The sequence below is a fragment of the Wasmannia auropunctata genome, unplaced genomic scaffold (assembly GCF_000956235.1).
Source record: "Wasmannia auropunctata unplaced genomic scaffold, wasmannia.A_1.0 LD336029.1, whole genome shotgun sequence".
Classification (NCBI taxonomy): Eukaryota; Metazoa; Arthropoda; class Insecta; order Hymenoptera; family Formicidae; genus Wasmannia; species Wasmannia auropunctata.
The window spans coordinates 1,158,218-1,178,162 of NW_012026861.1; the positions used below are offsets into that span (position 1 = coordinate 1,158,218).

General features: G+C 34.1%; 2 protein-coding genes across 5 annotated transcripts in view; both read right to left on the bottom strand.

The window, feature by feature from the left end:
* Positions 1–1,197: 1,197 nt before the first annotated feature.
* LOC105452579 (probable G-protein coupled receptor 52) lies at positions 1,198–13,348 on the bottom strand. Of its 2 annotated transcripts, none has more exons than XM_011693824.1 (5): positions 12,975–13,348; positions 6,514–6,893; positions 5,720–5,939; positions 4,954–5,383; positions 1,198–3,960 (listed from the first exon to the last, which is right to left on the bottom strand). In XM_011693824.1, exons 2-5 carry the CDS (start codon positions 6,623–6,625, stop codon positions 3,781–3,783), a joined length of 942 nt encoding a protein of 313 aa, XP_011692126.1. In that variant the 5' UTR covers positions 6,626–6,893; positions 12,975–13,348; the 3' UTR covers positions 1,198–3,780. The 2 variants fall into 2 exon arrangements, with proteins under 2 accessions (XP_011692126.1, XP_011692123.1); XM_011693821.1 differs by lacking the exon at positions 12,975–13,348 and adding an exon at positions 9,260–9,931.
* Positions 13,349–16,552: 3,204 nt separating this feature from the next.
* Positions 16,553–19,945, bottom strand: part of LOC105452580 — a 5,538-nt gene continuing 2,145 nt past the window's right edge. For 2 of the 3 annotated variants that reach the window (XM_011693827.1, XM_011693825.1), the window contains one exon: positions 16,553–17,143. In XM_011693827.1, the coding sequence (XP_011692129.1) occupies positions 16,736–17,143 (408 nt within the window). In that variant the 3' untranslated portion in view covers positions 16,553–16,735. Of the gene's footprint in view, positions 17,144–18,470; positions 18,576–19,945 lie in introns of those variants that run through there. The other variant, XM_011693826.1, reaches the window with a different exon arrangement.

Consider the following 19,945-nt stretch of genomic DNA (forward strand, 5'->3'; position numbering starts at 1 on the left):
GTTTTTAGCCGATTTACATAGCTAACACTCAAACTAGAAAATAGTTGATAGTTTTGTTTGATTCCGTTGTACAATTAAGACATCATGATACCATAAATCATCCTTCACATCTTCTCGTTATATTAAATAAATTGCTGACTAATCAAATCGTTTCTCCTTTCGATATAAAATTATTTGAAAAATAAAAAATCTCGACATCAATTTTTAAATATATTCCGTTATAACATTTAAAAAAACTGTAATTTTATGTGTGTGCATTTGTGTTTATATGTAAAGACTAAATAGATTGAGAACAATATTAAAATGAATAAATGTTAATCATTCTGTTAAAATAAAAATTAAATCTTATTATTTATTTTGAATTCTTTTTATTTCTTCTTTATCTGTTTTTTTTTTAATTTAAAACTGCATATATATATATATACAAACGCAAAAATTGAAATAAATAGAAAGAAAAATGATTTTATAAGTGATAAAAATAATTTCATGTGTGTTCAAATTGCTTTTATAGCTCGAATATTTTTAGCTCTTACTTAAAATAACGAGTAGATATTTCGGACTATAAACTTTTCATCATTCACAGAAAAACACTTTTGTGCTCTTCCAACGCTTTAAATGTCACGAATTAAACAGCAATTAAACATTTCTATCGGATTAATTTCTTAGAGAAAAGTTATACTTGAATAAAATGTATTTAGAGTCTACAGTAAAAAATAGAAGCTGAGATTTTCTAGACACCGATTTGCATATAGATTCTCATTTACAGAATTAATATTTGTCGAAAAAACGTTAGGGCGCGCCCACACATCCACGCGAATACACTATTCAGGAGCACAGCGAAGAAACTTTGGCAAATTTCATTGTACGCTTTTCATTTTTAGACGATACGTGGCAGTTCAGTTAACGCCTAACTCTAGCTGTGCTATTCGTAATAGGCGCCACAAATCTGTTCACGTTCGCTAATTCTTCTTGTGTCGGAACCCAATAATTTCTTATAAAACACAGACACAAATCTTTTTACTCAATGTCAAAAATTTCTATTTTCTAACTGTCGTATTCAGTTTTATTGTTTAGTTTAATGAGTAATATAATTATTTTAAATAAACATATATAAAAGTCTTTTTCTGATTTTGGTGTTAGTATTACATTTACATTCTTTATTACAAGAATGATCGAATACTGCGTTACTTTTTACCATTTTTTGTCAGGAATGTATATCAACAGAATCTCTATAATTCTAAATAAATGTTTGGCGTATATTTCTATACGTCTTGATATAATAAATATATATAATTATTTGTTTAAATTAAAGTAAATTAAACCAGTAGTCTGTGTCTTGCATTAACACTTACTGATTGCGTTACGTCTAATTGTAAGTTTAAGCAATCGAAAAGTTTTTCCTTTTTCGTTGAAGTATTTTGCGAAACCGAGTTTTTTCTTATCACCGATATGTCTTCTTTTTATCCGCTTTCCTCTCGAATATCGATCCCAGTTTCAACTTTGGTTGGATTGTACGTAAGTTGTCTAAAACACATTCGAAATTGCGCCTCGAGTTGTCATGGTTCACGTAGACGTGCGAAAATTGGACGCAATAGTTTACGCTCGCATGCAAAAAAAGTTTTGCTATTTAGCCGATTTCGTAAATATCATTTAGTACAAGATTAGTAATAAAGCTTACAGTCGGGCGCCGAGTTAGAATGCCCGCAAAACTAGCGCGTGATCTAAATTAAGAATTAAGTTTAAACGACAATATTTTGATTTCCATTGGGGAGGGTATTTTGTTAATACAGTTCGTCAAGAAAGCCAACGAGAGCCCAGCCTAGATCTTGAAGAGACACATCTTTTCTTTCTTGTCGAAAAGCCCCCCGTCATTCGAATAATTGATTGATCGATTCTCACTAACACATTACGGCAAAGCGAGTCTCGATAAGCGGAAAAAAATTATTCGAGATTCATAAAAATTGTCGAGCAACATTTAAAATCTTGCACGCAATTTATCAACTTTTTGTTCGTATAAGTTGGCAAACTCACGGTTATGCCTTTTGTTACGAACGTGTTGTTAATATTTTTATTTGTTAATATTTTTAAATATCTGTAAGTCAAGTAGTCACATAAACTATACCATTTTATTAATAATTTTATTGTAATTTATGACTATACTTTGTTAGTATCAAAGTAAGATACTAACAATAAGAAAAGAGATAAGCGAATTAATCGATATTGCAGACGATTCCTTGATTTTTTTTTTTTATTATTTATTATTTGTTTTGTAAGCTTTTCGACGAGAAAGGGAAAGAGCGTATAATAGAAAGCCGGCGGCTAGGAAGCGCATTAAAAAAGCGTAACGTTTGCACGCTCGGCACCCTCGATTTATGTTTTATCGAGGGTATTCTACGGGCACGACGACACTTCGACGACGCAAAACCCGTCGCCGACGACGCGTCACATTCATAGAGGCATCTCCGTTAATTGACTAAATTTCTCTCCCCGCATATGCATGTTCCAGCGTCGTTTAGTTTAATGGATTTCAATTTTACGATTGGATCTGCGTAACCTGCTTGCGCGACAGTCATTAGTAAACTCACGATTCTCTCATAATTTGCTACGACATTTATTGAGCGTGATCTTACGACGTAAACTAGGCGACGATTAGTTTCAAATACCGTAGAACGATATTCCCCGTTTTATCTTCGTATACGGCGCAGAAAGTCGTCCCGATTAACGGGGTTCTAATTAACGGACTTTAGCGTGTTTGAGCGAAGCGAAGATTACTTTAGAGAAATGGACGCGCGTCGGCGGAGTCGCCGAATTCCGCCGGCAAAAGATTTTCGCAAAGCTCGTTGCACCACTCGCATTTTTTTTCGCACTACTTCGCGTTACTTTTTTTCTCCTCATATAAATGGGCCGTCGTGATGTTGATTTTTATTTCAAAAATTGAACAAGCTAAATATTAATTGTAATTTTGATTATTCAATATTTCATAATGTTCAATCTAGGTAAATATTTAAGCTGTCTATGTCATCTGAGATACGAGACTTAATTTAATATAATAGTTTTAGTAAAGAACATTTAACTACTTTTGCGGTATTGTTGCTATTTATATTGCAATGAGCAAGATAGTGCGAGTTATCAATAAAACATTCCAAATTTTCTTTTCATTTTTTCTTCAAAGTTTGGGAAATTTGCTCTTTTGTACCTTAGATTCTTCTTAGTGTTTTGTAAAACTTTTTTCACAAACGGATACAATTTTACACAGAAAGACATTCTCTTTCGAAAAAATATAATATATTACATAAATTTACACTTACATCAATATATGAATTGCAATTAGTACAGATAATACACATACAAATTTCTGTGTTTGAAAAAATATTAACGTTTTATAATTAAAACAAAATTCAGAACTGTATGTTTTTTATCCGCTTTAAAGTCCAAAAATTTCATTTTCACGCTTACAACTGCTTTTATATTTCCAAATCTTTCTTAATATCTCATAACGTTCATTTGCCACTAAATGTACTCTTTTCATTTCTATTTAAATCATTTACTTTACTTTAACAAAATTGAGAGCCAATATCGATATATTTAATTATAAACTGCGATCATTATTCGTTCCCGTGTGTGTCAGAGCGCGAAGTTTTAAGGAACCGTCTTGCGAGTGGTGCCAAAGATGCGAGGACGATCCTTGAATAGAGGTGAAAGCGACTTCTTAAGAACGCGTCGCGGATAGAACAGAACGCAATGTAAGCGCTTCTGCTTGTAGACGTAGTCGATGTGACGTTAGTCATCGTCGTCAAGGCCGAGGAGTTCCGGCGGAAGTCGCCTGTGCCGACAGCATATGGTGAGACAGAGCACTCGCACGGCCAACCGGAACTGGGGGCTTAGTGTGCTGAGCACAACCGCTTTCCAAAAGCTGTTTGTGACTCCCAGCCACACCACGGCAAAGTGTAAAAACGGCACCTACGGTTGAGGTAAAATAGAACCAAATTAGAGACACTAACAGATATTTACAAATGGATCTCTTTTCATAATTTACGATCAAAACTCATGCTTTAATTAATTTTTCTCACAATTCGAAGCTGAAATTCTAATTGTTATTTTTTGCATTTTGTTAAGCGTTCTTGAAGCCAGTGATTATTATGCATTTAGTGATTATTATGCATTTGAAAAAAAAACGCAAATAAAAATGAATTCTTTTTTATGCATATAATTAATTTTTGTTAATGAAAATTAAAAAACGAGAAAGAAAGAAATTTTATTTTAAGTGTATTAAATTTCATATTCCGTATCTTCTCTCTTCTCCATAGAAATGTCACACGAAGTATACCCGTACATGCGAACTTCTTAAAGCTTTACTAGCAAGCATACTCTATTAACCTACTTTGCTTTACAACGTGCCGACCTACATTTTTAATCGTCTCATTTTCAATATCTCTTTTCACAAAGTTCAAAGTTATTTTTAAATCATATCAATGTCAAGTGAGTGTTATTACAGTCGTCTCAACACCAACGTTTTCAGGAAAGTAACTTTTCTAACAACCAGGAACTGTTATACTTATCCCTCATCAAAAGTATTTGTAAATTGTATTATTCTTGCACTAAAATTAGAAATAGCTATTTTATTAATCAGCTGATTAATTTTCAAATGCCCATCAAACATATATAAGTTTACATGGTGTTGTCAATTTAAATTGCGCTTAAAACTATATTAGACAACTTCGATTTTCTAATTGATTCTGAATTAATTTTTATTACTTTGCGAGCGTATTCATTTATAAAAAATATTATTTAATATTATTAAATTTACAAAAATCAATTATATTAAATTAGTTAATTAGTGTAAAGTATGTTGTAAATTATGCTAATATTATGCTTAATAAGATCAAATTGCTTTTCCAAATCTTAATTTTTAGAAAAAAAATATGCAAAAATATTTGGCAAAAATATGATTACCTGAGGAGGTCCGTTAACGACTGCATATATCCTTAATCCGGCATACGGCGCCCATGATATCCAGAAAGCCATCACTAGGACGAAGGACATGATGTGACTCGGGTTGCTCAGATTTTCCGATAACGCAGTAGCGTACTCCTTGTCGTGGATTAGAACGCCGGACTTCAGTCGCCTCATCATGGAGAATATGTAGAAGTACGTGTAGACGATGGTGATGACTGACGGCCCCAACACGAGGATGGACAGCGTGATGGTATATGCGGCCATGTTGCCCCAATCGAGCATACAGATAAAGGCCTCGCGGTCGAAGATCGGCTTGTTGAAGCCGAGTAAAGGCGGGCAGCACATCATCGCCACGCTGATCCACGTGAAGACCATCCAGCACTGACATCGGGTTTTCGTCTGTACTGTCTCGTATCTCAACGGTTTCCTGCGAAAGTCACAAATTAGGAATTAATTAGAAGTTCCAATATTATTGAAGTCGCCTGTGAGAAGCGACTTGCGGAAGCCAAATCTCAAATGTGACATTTTATTATAATACAAGTCTGTTACAATTAAAAATAATAATGTATATTTTAGGGATGTTTAATATATAATATAACAAAAGTAAAAATATGTAGCAAAAAAATAGAACAAATATAATAAGATTTTTGTTTTAACATATTATGTTAATATAATAGCGATGTATTGCTATTGTCAGGATAAGTGATATAATTATGATTCATCTGTTATAATTAATAATTATTATATCTAGATTATAATTTACCTGATAGCCAGATAGCGATCCACGGAGATCCACATGAAGGTATATACTGATACCGCCCAAAGTGTAACTTCCAAGTAACCGACGAGTCGGCAAACGATGTCTCCGTAGACCCATCTTCGAACCAATGCTGGATACACCGAGAGCGGAACCACTAACACACCACACAGAAGATCTGCCGAGGCGAGTGATAGCAAGTAGTAGTTTATCACCTCGGAGGGACCTGTAAATAAAATATTCTTAATGTAATCCGTGATTATCATCTATTCGTTCACTGGAACAAGTTTGTTACGTTTATTTTGCTTTCTATTGACATAGATTGGTATGATTAATAACTAATTAATTTTTAAATACTCAAGTTCTAAAATACTCAAATATTGAAACATTAAGTTCCAGAATTCTGAAAATCTAAAATTTGATTCGAATATATAACGTCTAAAGTATAATAATCAAAAGTAGAGAGAGGAAACATAAGATTCATGAATTCTTTTCATACCTGAAATTGAACTCAGAATTGATAATGACTGAATATACGAATGAATTCTTTTTGAACTCTGTGAGCCCTAGGTTATTAACTGATGTGAAGTTCATAATTCATTTCGTTAATAATAAAGTTATCCTGCTTGTTGACTTTCAAAAAAGAAAATATATAGCATGAAAATGTACGCAAGGAGAAACGAGAACGCTGGAATGTTGAGTGCGTGATCGTCTAACAATAAATGACAATTGAAATCGATCGTATGAATATAATTTTGAAATATGCAATGTTTTTGCGAATGCAAAGAATCCCGTCTTACCGCGGAAGTTGAGGTAGGTGACGATGATGAGAAGATTCGAGATGATGATGGCGACGGCGACCACGAAGATAAGGCCCGCCTGCATGAGAGCCTCCAACGAGTGCTCCTCCATGCCGCCACCCTTTCGAGCTGCATCCCCCCCACCCGCCCTTAGATGCTTGTACCCTTCACCCTTTTCGCGATCTTTCCGCTGCCAGGTACTGGACCTTCCTAGGTAGTTCTTACACTTTCGGCTACTGCGTCTTCTTTGTCACGTACGTTCCTAAGGCTACTTCGCACCCTTAGGGAAAGGAGTAATTTGAAGTCCTTAGGCAAATGAATCCTTGATACTGAAGTTGTGTCTTCGAGGATCTTGATATGCAATCGATGTAACCGTATCACTGTAAATTTAAAAGAATTAATTTGTATGCGCATTTCATTGCAATTATCAATCTTATAAATTATTATTATTTTTAAGTTTATCTTGTAAATTTATTGTATATAATTGAATATATATATATATGCAGCCTTTGCAGAAACAATTTTCGAATTTGAAAACAATTAATCAACTGATTTATTATACGTACGCAAATTGGCGTGATAGAAAAAAATCAGTATAATAATCTAACAAATATTGACTAATTGTAAAGTCGATAAAATGTATATACAGACTTATTAATATAAATATTGTGCAATATTATTAATTATTAAATTTTGACACTTGAATAAAAACTTAATTTAATCTTGACTTTCAAAAAACGATTTTACAGAAAAAATAATTTATTAATTATTTTAAAAAATTACTTTGATTAACTTATGTTTAAGAAAAACGCTGCGCGCTGTTTCTCTAAGTATGTGTGTGTATAGGTGAACGGAAGAATAATGAAAATTTCTAAATTAAGACCGTCACGCGTGCCGTTCATCTTCAAGTTTGAGGTCAGTGTGTCAGTCCAGTTCGATTTTAGAGGTGGTGGACGGGGACAGGAGAGGTTACACAGGAAAATTGCATTCCAAAGGGTAGATCGGTTGGATAACGGTATAGAACGAACGTATGGGACAGGTTTCTGGATCGTTCGTGTCGATAATACACACGCCGCCGCCAGAGACTCTTTCCTTCCTTTTTATTTTCTCGCGAAAGCCACGTAATTCTTCCCTTGTGGGAACACCCCGCAGACTACCCGCACGACAGTTTCCCTTCCTAAGTATCGACCGCCATTCATAATTTAGCTGAGTCGATCGTGAATGGAGGGGTGTATCGTGTAGCACCGTGCCGTCTGTTGTGTTTCCCGAATTAAAGTGGATCTTTCACATTTTATGCATGACATGGTGACACTGCCACGTGACGCCATCGACGACATAAAACAGAAACGATATATATATATATAATTGTGTATTTATAATAAAACAGTCATAAGCTTATTGCATTTTTATCTGGAAAACATCACGTTTAAAGCAATTATTTTATAAAGGTACTTTTTAACATTTGTCGAGTATAATATGTAATAATAATGAATTGCATGACTCTGCAGCATTGTAATGTTTATAATATAGTCCGAAAAAATGAAATTCTTTTAGCTTATATGAAATAAAAGATTAAATATAATTTTTGTATCAAAAATAAGATATAAGATATATTTTTTTTTGTTTTCTGAATATACATAGATCTTTAAAAAGTATAATTTACACTTGGGTATTACATATTTAAATATTTATACTGTCATGTGAATAATTCATATAACTCTTCTATATAAATATTTTTATACAATGGTAATATTTAACATACTAATAATACATAACTTATTTAACATTTATTTTTGTATCTCGCACAAATCTTTGGAAATTGTATAATTATTTGAATTGTTCCAGGTCTACTGCTAAACAGATTTAAAAATTTGTGTTTGAATAATAAGAATTTTTTTAATTGAATAATTACACGATTTTTTTCTTTAATTTTTTTTTAGTATTTATATTGTTTAGAAGAGTATAGAATTATATAATTGCTAATTAAAAAATATTTCAATAATAATAGTATCCATTGTTTTTCAGTTGATCAATTGCTATAAAGAGTATAAAGTATAAAGAATGTCGAAAATGTGATTCGGTATTAATCTCAGAGATAAACTCGACGTCGAGTTCGAATCTTCGACCGGACATTTCTCGGGCATTACATCGAGCTTTCTATTGGATTGGCCTTTCAGCAGACTCGCAACTCGCAACCAGCAACAATTCAAAACCAAGCTGCAACTCTAACCGATGCGTAGGCGTTTGCCCACGTGAAAGCGACGTAATCAACTCGAAGATCGATACATGTCGCAATTATCGTTTATAATGCTTGCTTAATTATAAGTAAAACGTTATAAGCGCCGACACGCGATGATCCAGGCTTTTAACGTTTTCTAATGATGGGAAAACTGTCGCAGGACAGTATACGTGTTAGATTTCGATAGTTTCGCAGAATAGTATACGTGTTAGATTTCGATGAAAGCTGCTCTTAGTGCAGATTTACTGCGGTTCAAGTGAAACACCAGTTATTCTGTATTGTCACGGTAGTCTAATAGTAAAAACAAATAAACCACACAAACTTTAAATTGTTTATTTTACAATAATATTCTGATTTATTGATTTATTAATTTAATTTTCAAAAATTTTAAATTTTCTGAACGTCAAAACGTCAATGTCATTACGCAATAATTATTAGACACGTTAAAACTAAAAATAATATCGTTGTTGAAATAATGGAATATCATATTTTAACGTAATATCATACCTTAAAGTATAAACACAACCTCCATTTCAATTTACACTGGTCTTCCACCGTCTCTAAAGACGATGGAGTTAAAGCTGAATTCATTGTAATTTTTTTGCACCAGTTTTGTCAGTGGAACATTAAACACTGAAAATATGTGAACTGATTTTTACAGTGGAACACAATACAAAAAAATTGCGTTCAGCGTGCGTCAGTATTCCCTTGTAGAAAACTCTATTTTGTTACATAAAAGGCAGCTTAATGAAGCCTTAAATATGTTACGACTTGAGTAATTACGCTCGCTGTGCTTTCACCATCGTCACAACTGATCGTCGATATTTTCGCTAACCCATGACTCCGCCACCGATTTTCCCACTTTGTTCCTCTTTTATCAAACGTAAAAAAGATATGACGCAAATGTTAATCAACCAGATTGTCAGAATGCAAAATAACCGCAGTTTTCATTCGCTGGCGATAACATATTGATTGCGAAAAACGCGGCGGAGAAAACAATTTCGCTTGTTGCACAATTTAAGAAATAGCTTAGAATAGTAGAATGTAATATGTTGCACATATTATATTAACCGTATTAAGAATATGGTTGATGTCTATAAAAAAATAAAATAAAATATCTATAAAAAGTAAAATTAATTATTTATATCGTTAATTTATTTAGTAAGTCTTTAGTAAGTCTTTAATCGTCAAGTATTGTTATGTAAAAAAAAGTAATTTTACTTTCGATTTATTACTACAATCAAAATTTTTTAATAGTACGGAATAACGGAAGCTCGAATATGTCGATCAAAAACACATCAATACGTCAAAATACGTCAATCAACATGGTTACGGCTTTATTAAGCTTTTAAATTACTTTACAATATCGTTCTTTTCTTGAATCATAACAAAATTCCTGATAAATATTATTTAACTATTTTTTTCCTAATATTATTGATTTTTCTTAAGATGGTATCTTAATAAATATACGTTAAAAAACTAATATTGTTTGATTTAGTTTTAGTCATAATTAAAAATAAGTAAAATTTGTTTAAACATAATTTTGATTTTAAATTTATTTACCAAGCTTCTAAATATAATGATAAAAGTAAAAAATTTATACGATGGCCTCTCTTATATAACCTTTTTGCTAGGGTAAAATCGACTTTAGATTGATTAAACGATCAAAGCAGTTGAAAGGGCACTTGGTCATTTCAGGACACAGAATCTACGGCAAAACGGTTATGTGTATCTACCTATATTATTTCTTGCGTGGCATGATTGAAGACAAACTTACATATGTAATATTTGCCGTTTAAGACGGAAAATTGCAAGAGAAATGTCAGACGGCGATTTGAACTATTTCGGCGTCATTTCCTTGTATAAAATATCAATATTATCTTTATAAAATGATAAAAATTATTGTTCAACCTTTCATGCAATTATAATTAAATTTATATATAATTATATACATATAAATTATATATATTATACATATACATAATTTTATATATATAAATAAAGAACGCGGCAATATACTAAATTGATAGCAATTATTTGTATGATAATTTTTGTTATTGGTAATTTGATTCCTATGTCAGAAATAAATTAATATTTACATTATGTTATTACATTGATAACTAATTTGTTTAAAAAAAATCATTTTAATAAGAATTAAATATTTATTCTAATTGCAAAAGATTAAGAAGATTATAATTAAATTACATTAACGAAATACTATATAAAAATTACCATTTAATTTATTAATTTCAAAATTGTACAATTACAATCTTGATTCATTTTATCAAAATTATATAAATCCTATTATGTCAATAATCATAGTTCATCTTTGTATTTACACATATAGTTCTTTGACATACTATCAACAAGATTTTATCATGCTTAATCGCCGTATATAATTATATATCCATTAGTTTTTTTATCGAACATATCATGACATTGAATATTTAAACTAGGAAAGATTTTAACAGTTTCACTTTCTTTCAGGATTTATTTTGTATCTATTTAACTTTAAATTATTTTTTTTTATAATTTACGTTTAATTTTGCCATTTTTCACTCATTTTTACACACAAACTTTAAAACGGAAGAAAGCAATATGTATAATGTATGTTCCAATAAACGGTAAAAGGAATAAAAATTATTATTTTTAATCATTTTGTTTGTGAAAATTCTAGAGAATCTTGGAACCGATCCAGAAATTTATAGATAATTTAGTTTCTGAAAGAATTCCTAAATTATCTATAAATTATCTGTAAATTATCCAGCTAATAATCTATTAAAAGTTCAGACCTTTCTCTTGATGAACAAGAATTCAAACCTGATACAGTTAATTTAATTCAATGAAATCTCTAACTCAGTCATTAGTTTAATTCGCTCTAATTTAATTAAATTCCCAATATTTAATAGCACGCGAGATTACACGAGGGATGAAAGGGTTGAGTCAAACACAGCCTCGCGGGTTCGAACCTCTGCTATTTTTATCTATTCTCATATGCCGACGGCAATCAACGGCGTGGTCTCATTGCGGCTGACAAAAAAGAAAACATGGAGCAACGCTTTTCCCGGCGGCGGGGCTCTTCAATTATCGCCGGAGCGAGAACGCTCTCATATCAGAAATGCACGGTGACGAACAACCGAAGCCATGTCCGAGCAAGCTACTCCCTTTTGTTTAGTTAACCGAATATTTGCCCAACCATGCGCATGTGTCGTGATAAGAGGTGATCCACGAGCGGCGGACGCGCGCGAGTCAATGCACATCGTAGATTTTCAGGGCGATACAGCCGCGTGCTTGGCTCGCGACGTGAAAATTTAATGGTTATCTGTGTGCGCGTTTATCAGCTGCAGCTTTTTGCACAGCAATTTTGCAACAACTCAAAAAGGACCAAAAGTAATTTAAAAAAATGATTGCAGCGACACTGATATAAGAATATTTTTGCATAATATTTCAGTTTTCGGATTTTACATTAGTTAACCCAAAGTATCAATTAAAATTATTTCATTCAGCTACGTAACATTATTATAAGTTTCACCCAGTGAGAAATGATCGCCAATTCGATGTCGAATCGATGTCGATACGGTGATTTCGACGTCAATTCGACGTTGATTCGACGTCGAATTGAAAGCCATTTCTTACTGGGCATTACATCGAATTTAATATTAGCTGATTAATCAGAATTATCAGTGAAAAATGAAGCATGATACTGCGTTAGGAACGGAGAACAAAAGAGAAAGATGTGTGAGAGTTAGCGTATAATGGAATTAGGCTCAACTAAAAAATATCGAAAACTTTAAGAGCTCTACACGTTTCACACACTTTATACACGTCCTAAGATGTGTGCATCTTCGTGAAACATTAACGAAATAGATAAGTCCAACCGATTGCGTATATGATTGCGCAAGGTTTCTCTTTCGTGGCTCGAAGCACAAAGGATTCGATTGCTGGAAGGGACGTCAGACATAGAAGCCAAATTTGAATGTTCCCTATTTTCCTGCCTTTTCGACTCGCGGCTTCCGAATTCATCAATTGGAAGCGTGGCGGACAAAGAATTTGAATATACAGTGACACAATACCCTGCACAAATTATAATATCTCGAGATACGACTGAGCAAAGCAAAGGTCCATCGTGGTCCATGGCAGCATCCTAGAGATTTCGGACGTTCGCCGCATTCTATGCTGTTTATTGCTACCATTGATCACATTCGACCGACGCCACACGTACCTCCTCGGTCGCATCCTGATTGTGTGCACCAGCAGCTCTTGCCGGTGCCTCTCTCTCTCTCTCGCTCTCTCTCACAATCTTTTACAGTCTCTCGTCCACCCTCTCGCGCCACTCTTCTCTGCGGCCAAATTGGCAGCGACGGTCGCGCGAGACGCCGATAAATTCGTCGTCCTCTACGCCTGTCGTCAACGTTAGCTCTCAATCGTTGTTTCCTATACAACAACGTCGTCGTCTCAACGTCTCATACGATTTTCTCGCTTTCTCTGCCAAGAGATGCACTCGAGATGCATTCGCGAAAGAAACTCTTGCACACTGCTATGCACCCGCGTACATATCCGCACTCTCGCTCGACCCCGACCGGGACTTCTACCACTACTGGCAGAGAAATCCGTTTCTCTCCCTCGGCCCGGGCGTCGAAGCGTCGATACGACGGCGACGACGCTTGCGCGCCGCCCCCAATCCACCCTTTCCCACCCGGGCATTTCGTGGCGCATTCGAGGCTGCGACCCTGCCGTCGCGATGCCCCGCGCGAACGTCGTCGTCACGAGCGAATCCGCTCTCGCATTCTTGCCGCGCGAGAACACGGCGATTTCAGGGTTGTCAAACGAGCGGAAAGAGTCGGTGCGATCATTGAATTGATATTCTCCGAACTGTTCTCGACCAAATGCTCTCTCTCATAATGCCCCCTTATCGATCCTCGGGTTCTGCGACTTCGCCACCTTGACATTTCCGCTCTGCCGCGTTTTAAAGATTTATGAATTTATCAGATTTCTGGAATTAAATTATAATACAAAATGTCTGATTGTGAGACTTACTAGTATATTTTTTCCCGTGGATTTTTTACCTTAAAAATCTTGCTACTGGAATTGTAATTGGAAACCAGATTGTATCTAAAATTTATGTATTTGATTGTAAATTATCCAAATTATGCAATGTATGTCGTTATCAAATAATTCATTTTATTTTGTTTTATGGTACCAGTTAATGTGATAGAGATTTCGATGTCGTATTTTCACGATTATGTATGTCTATTTTAAGTAGAATGATGTAGACATGGGCAGAGGATCGATAAGTTAGTTGGTTAACTTGGACGATCGGTGCGACTTACGCATCGATCACAGTCAGTTTATGCTAGCTATAATTGACTAAATCCTCTTCTTCTATTTATAAATATAGTCTAAATAATATATATATATGTTACAAAATTCAGTCAGGATTAGTTAATCTAAAACATCAACATGAAATTTTATTCCCTTTATTCTATGAAATTTTATTCCCTTTATTCTATGACAAAAATATATAATTAACAATTCTATTAATTTCAGATATTATGTTGAATTGCAATTATTTAATAGTAAAAATTTAACGCTATAATTATATGTAGTATAACTTATTCATAGTTATAATTAAGAAATTGAATATCAGTTTGAGCAAGGAGAAATGTATATTTAAATCTAAATTAATTTATTATTAGAATTATAGAATTATTACAATAATAAGTACCAAAACATTTCAAACATTTCTCTACAATTATTTAATAAGATTTATTTTGGGATCTTTAAAATTTTTTATTAAAAAGTCGGAGTTCTTTTCGCAAGTAAACAAAGTGCTAATCTTATTTAAATATTTATCTATTCAGAACAAGTTGAGCCCTTCCATCGCCTGTCATTAAACACGTTGATGAAGTCCCCTTGTAATTTATTCGCGCCCTTTTGATTAAAGCCAGAAAATCGCTGGACGTTTTCATGAGACTACGTTCACCGTTAATTATACCAAATAGAAATTTAAATTGGGTCTTTAGACAGTTCATCAGAATTTCATTCGATGTCACGTAATAGTAGTTGTTTAAAAATAGAAAAGCTGGAACTTTGCATGTTATAACGCCGACATCTTCGCAATAAACTTACGTATTACGTTTTAGTATAATTTGAATTGTTAATTTGCGAACACTCGAATGTATAAACTACTTTTTATGAAACGAAAACAGTCTGCTATTCATACGTGTCCCACTTATTGATTAAACTCGAATGAATAATAAGAATTTTTTTTCACCAATGTGTACCGAGATATCAAAACAGTCATTGCATTCACATTTTAATATTTTAAAGCAGTAATTCGCGATTTATTAATATAAAGCGTAAAGAAAAAAATCAATATAATGATAAAGAATTTTTTATATAAAATGATATGGCGTTATTTAATTAAATAAAAGAATTTTGCTTTGACAAAATTCTGACATATTGATAATTTGATAAATATATTTAGAAAATAATATATTTTTGCAATGTACTTCTAATATATATTATATATTAATGCAAAAAAATTTTCTATATTTATCTAAAATTTAGAAAATCAGGAAATGATACAATTTATTTTCATAGACAAATAAAGAAAAAATAGTATGTCTGAAAAAATTTAAAACAATTGAATCATGTTACAAATATCTTGCTGTCTAGAACAACAACATGTTGTTCATGTAATGAGCACAGTCTTGATGTCAGTGACGTAGCCCAGCTAATGAATGATTAAATTTGGCATAGTTATGTACCATTCTGCTCGACGACACACACGTTTCCATACGTTTGCTCATTCTGAAACCGCGGGCATTGTGCCGCACAAATTGGCACATCTCTGATACGAAAGTTCTGCAGCATTTCATTGTTACTTGGGCTGTGCCAACGAGCGCTTTTCCGTGATACACTGCTCGCGCGACAGCTTAAGGAAAGACGTTTTTAGACGTTCCGATTGGACGAAAGCCATTCACTTTCATTAGAAAATTTTAGATTTAAGTTAATTGACAGTGTAAACAAAGAGAAAGTGTTTTTAAGTAAACCTTAAATTTGGTTTTATTTATATGTTTTTCCTAATATACAAATTGGATTGTGATAAAAACATGCAATATTTCATTCCAAAAATTCTGAAAAGAAGAAATATATAAACGTCATCACATATTATTTTGTTAAAATTTTGTAAATTTTTAATTGCTAGAAATTTCAAACTATTAATTCTTTGAGATTAAGAACAAAAATATTTCTAGGCTTGTTAAAATATCCGTGATTGAAAGAAGGATTTGGAAAAGCTGAAACGCTCTGTATAAACGCACTAGGCTTCCTAAACGCAGCCAGCTCTTATTGATTTGTGGTTCGTCGACAAAGAGATGAATACAGCTGGAAATCCAAAATGCTAAGTGGCATGATGACCTATTTCTAAGGTCTTGTACTTTATTCCGAATTATGTCAAGGACATAAAAACGGACATAAAGTTTTCTTCGAGCATCGAGAAAAATGCCTCTCTCTTGAATAACGATTGGGAAACTGTAATTATTTAATTTCGCGCAAAATACATATTTTTGCGTCCTAATAATTCCTGCATTACATTATGCAATAACAAAAATAGCAAACAATCAAATCAAATACATTTGATATTGCAGATCCCATAAAATATGTACAAAAGAATTCAGTAAATTCTGCCAGAACTATTCGATTCTTAAAAGGTGCAAAAAAAATTGTCATTATGCATATTTTTATAAACTCTTTTATATGTTCTTTTATATAAACAATATTTAAAAGGACAACATATTTTTTATAATAAAGAATTTATATCAAGAAGAAGGATATAAGTATATCATATATTTGAATGACTCTTTCCTTTTCAAAGAGTGAAATTATGTCGACGACACGACGACAATGACGATCACGAGATTTATACAGGGACAAAGACAGTGGCTGTGACAGTTTGATAATTCTCGATAAAGCTCGATGTCAATGACTTTCTTGAATGCCGTTTGGAATGGCGGTCTTGTTCGGGTATTTCCCGTAGATTCTGCCGCTCCTGGTGACTCTGTAGTGGATCTGTCCCTGTAACATGGACATACTGCCGGACACATGCGGACCGTCGCCGGTGCATAATCGCTTCGCTCGCCGTATGCCGACAGCCTTGTGCTTGTGCAGCTGAGCGAGGCTGTGTCTCTTCTGTTGCTTCAGAATCGTCTTCTGATTGATCGCTAGACCGGCGACGCGTCTCTTCAGCAATCTCAGCGGCGAGATCGCCAAAATCGCCCGGGTAATGCGACGTCGGCAACGCCACAGCAGAACAGCCGTCGCGAACCAGGCGAACCATGGACCGGCTCTGGGATCCGGAGTCGGCTCTCTCGACCAGAGAAATAACATCTGGGGGCAAGTATAAGTGAATGCTTTCAAGATTTTTTTAATGCTGCAAAAATCAAAGAAAATCGGGATGATGCAACGTACTTTCATGATACAACAAAATAAATTATTGCAAAATTACATTGCACCATTAATAACTTTTCCATCGCTTTATCAAAGTAACGGAAAAAATTATTCGATATACAGAAAATTAATTAACGAACAACGGGTGTATCATATTGAAGTTGCACCCGACTAATTAATTTCCTTAAAATAAATCCACAAGGTTCGCTTATATAACTGCTTCATGCATAAGTAGCAGAATATAATAAGTTTTTAATTATGAAATTAGTGATTTTTACTTGAAATTAGAGTTTTTTACTGATTTTATAGCAACTATTAATTTTTATTTAAAAAAACATGGTATTGAAATTATTTAACAAATACAATTAACCCATTCAATAGAACAATTTGTTTTGATATAAACTTGATTTTATCGAGCTATTATTAATGAAAATAAAGAACTGTTCTACAATAACAATAATGTTCATTTTATATTACTTGCGATGTAATATAAAATTGTACAATTATATAAAGTAATAACGTTAAAAAGAATATTGATAAAAGAACTTTTCTTTATCATATCATAGACTTGGCAAATAAAATTGTGAATTATTGAATAGTAGCAAATATGTAAAATTAGAGCGCAAGTGATCACGATACATCACAACATACTATGTCACATTATTAATTTAAAGTACAAATTATTATTAACAACGAATTCACGATTAAATAAATTATTAAATGCTACGATGTTGCACAGTGTGTATATATTAGTTAACATATTTTGATTAAAATCGATATAGATTATATATATAATCACTTATAAAACACCTTGTATAAAATAGTAAAAATCATCTGAAGACAAATCACTAATAAAATAACATCGCGACGTTTTTTTATTTTGAAGTCGACAGGTGATTTGTGCGACTTCTTGCTGACACTGGTTTCAAGATCGCATGAGAAACCATCGTGCGGCCGGACGATCGATCTCACGGCCGTCGTAGCTTTTCAAGGCTGTGCACCTTGAGATCCACGTGTGGATCTCAGGTAATTCGCTTAGAGCCACTACGTCTCGAACACGTTCACTCGTGTTGGGCAGCATTTCGACTTTTATGGCTCCACGACATCTCCGTCGTTGTCGTGGTAACCTTCGCTCTCCCCCCCCCCTTCTCTCTCTCTCTTTCTCTCTCTTTTTCTCTCTCTCTTCTTTCCACCGGAGTGACCCATTTGGCAGAGACCTCCGGGGTAAATTTCACATTGACCGCACGTTTTTACTGTCAGGACTGACCTTATAGATCCACTCGCTGGCGCTCTGCCTGAAATTAGGGGGTGGGTCGACTATCCGAAACATAGAATTGCCGCGAACGCTGATTCGTAGAGGTTGGCAGTGAAATCTAGAATCACGAAGATAATGGTTTGCAAAATTAAATCGTTTTTTTTTTTATTTCAATTATCTTCGAAGTATCATTTCATTTCAACATTTGACGGATTCAATTGTACAAGTAAAAGAACACAAATGAAGAACAAATTCGGATTAATGTCACTCGAGGAAGCAAAGTAAGTACCGATTAATGTAAGTATCGACAGGCATATATTTATTCCAGAATGAGAGAAAGAGAGAGAGAGAGAGAGAGAGAGAGAGAGAGAGAAAAGAAACATTCGAATACAGTGTTAACGTAATGTAGCGCTCGGTTGCATTCCCTTATAACGTCGCGCGTCAACGATGCAGGCAAGAGTTGCCTCGGAGAATGTATCGAATAACCAGCGCTTACCGCTTAATAAACACAATAGGAAAAGAAATTGCAGAAATAAAGTAGATTAATTATCACTATTGTTATATGTGATAGCAAAAAAATAATTTTGCAGTTATAAACGCTGCTTCATCCGGTACATTTTTGCCCATAGCGTTAAACGGTACATGTGATTGGCTCAGGCAAGAACTAAGTATACAAAATAAAAGATGTATGATGCAAAAGTATCATAAAAATGACCGCAAAAGTTCTACGATAGAAAGAGGAAGAGAGACAAGTAAAGACGGCAAGAAAAAGAAAACAAAAGTGCACGGAATTTCTCAATCTCGTGTGTGTGTATGTGTAAATGAGCTCGTATAATAATAATCCCCCTCCCCCCCCATTTTGTGTCTACTTTTCGCTTTTAATGGAGCACTTACTGGATTGCTGATCTTGATTTCCGAATACGGAGGAAAAACTATTATCTGTAACAAAGTTATTATTTGCTGGTGGCGCAGTTGCCGCGAAACCTAAAAGAAAAAAGAAAAACGGAAAAATGAAAAGAAAACGAAAAAATAAAAAAGGGGGAGGGAGAGGAGAAAAATATCATAAACAAGCGCGGTGACGAGAGAAGCAGCGATGATCACTGAGACTAAATATCGATTGTTAAGTGCTCGTGCTCACCAGTACCGTTGGTCATCCACATGTTGTTCTGCATCTGAGCGGGCTGCCCGGCGGTTGCTGCGGCCGGTTGCCCTCCGAATATGTTCGCGAATGGATTGCCCGCCAGCTGCAGTAGATCATCCGACGCCTTTTGGGATGCCTGTTGTTACGATTGATTAGCCCTCGAGAAGATAGAATCGTGTTTCTTGTCAAATGAAAGGCATATATAGACGTACCTGGCCATCGGCTGATGTTGCACCGAACAAGTCCACGATCGGCTGATTAGCGTTATTGGTCGGCGAACTGAGGAACGGATTCGTGCTAGTGCTTGACGGCGACTGTACTTTTGCCTGCAACACACACACACACA

Coding starts and splice junctions, on each gene's coding strand:
- LOC105452579 (XM_011693824.1), bottom strand. CDS start 6,625: ATGGAGGAGCACTCGTTGGAGGCTCTCATGCAGGCGGGCCTTATCTTC. Junction 5,940..6,513: donor CACCTACCTCAACTTCCGCG/GTAAGACGGGAT, acceptor TTTTATTTACAG/GTCCCTCCGAGGTGATAAAC. Junction 3,961..4,953: donor TCGTTAACGGACCTCCTCAG/GTAATCATATTT, acceptor CCTCAACCGTAG/GTGCCGTTTTTACACTTTGC.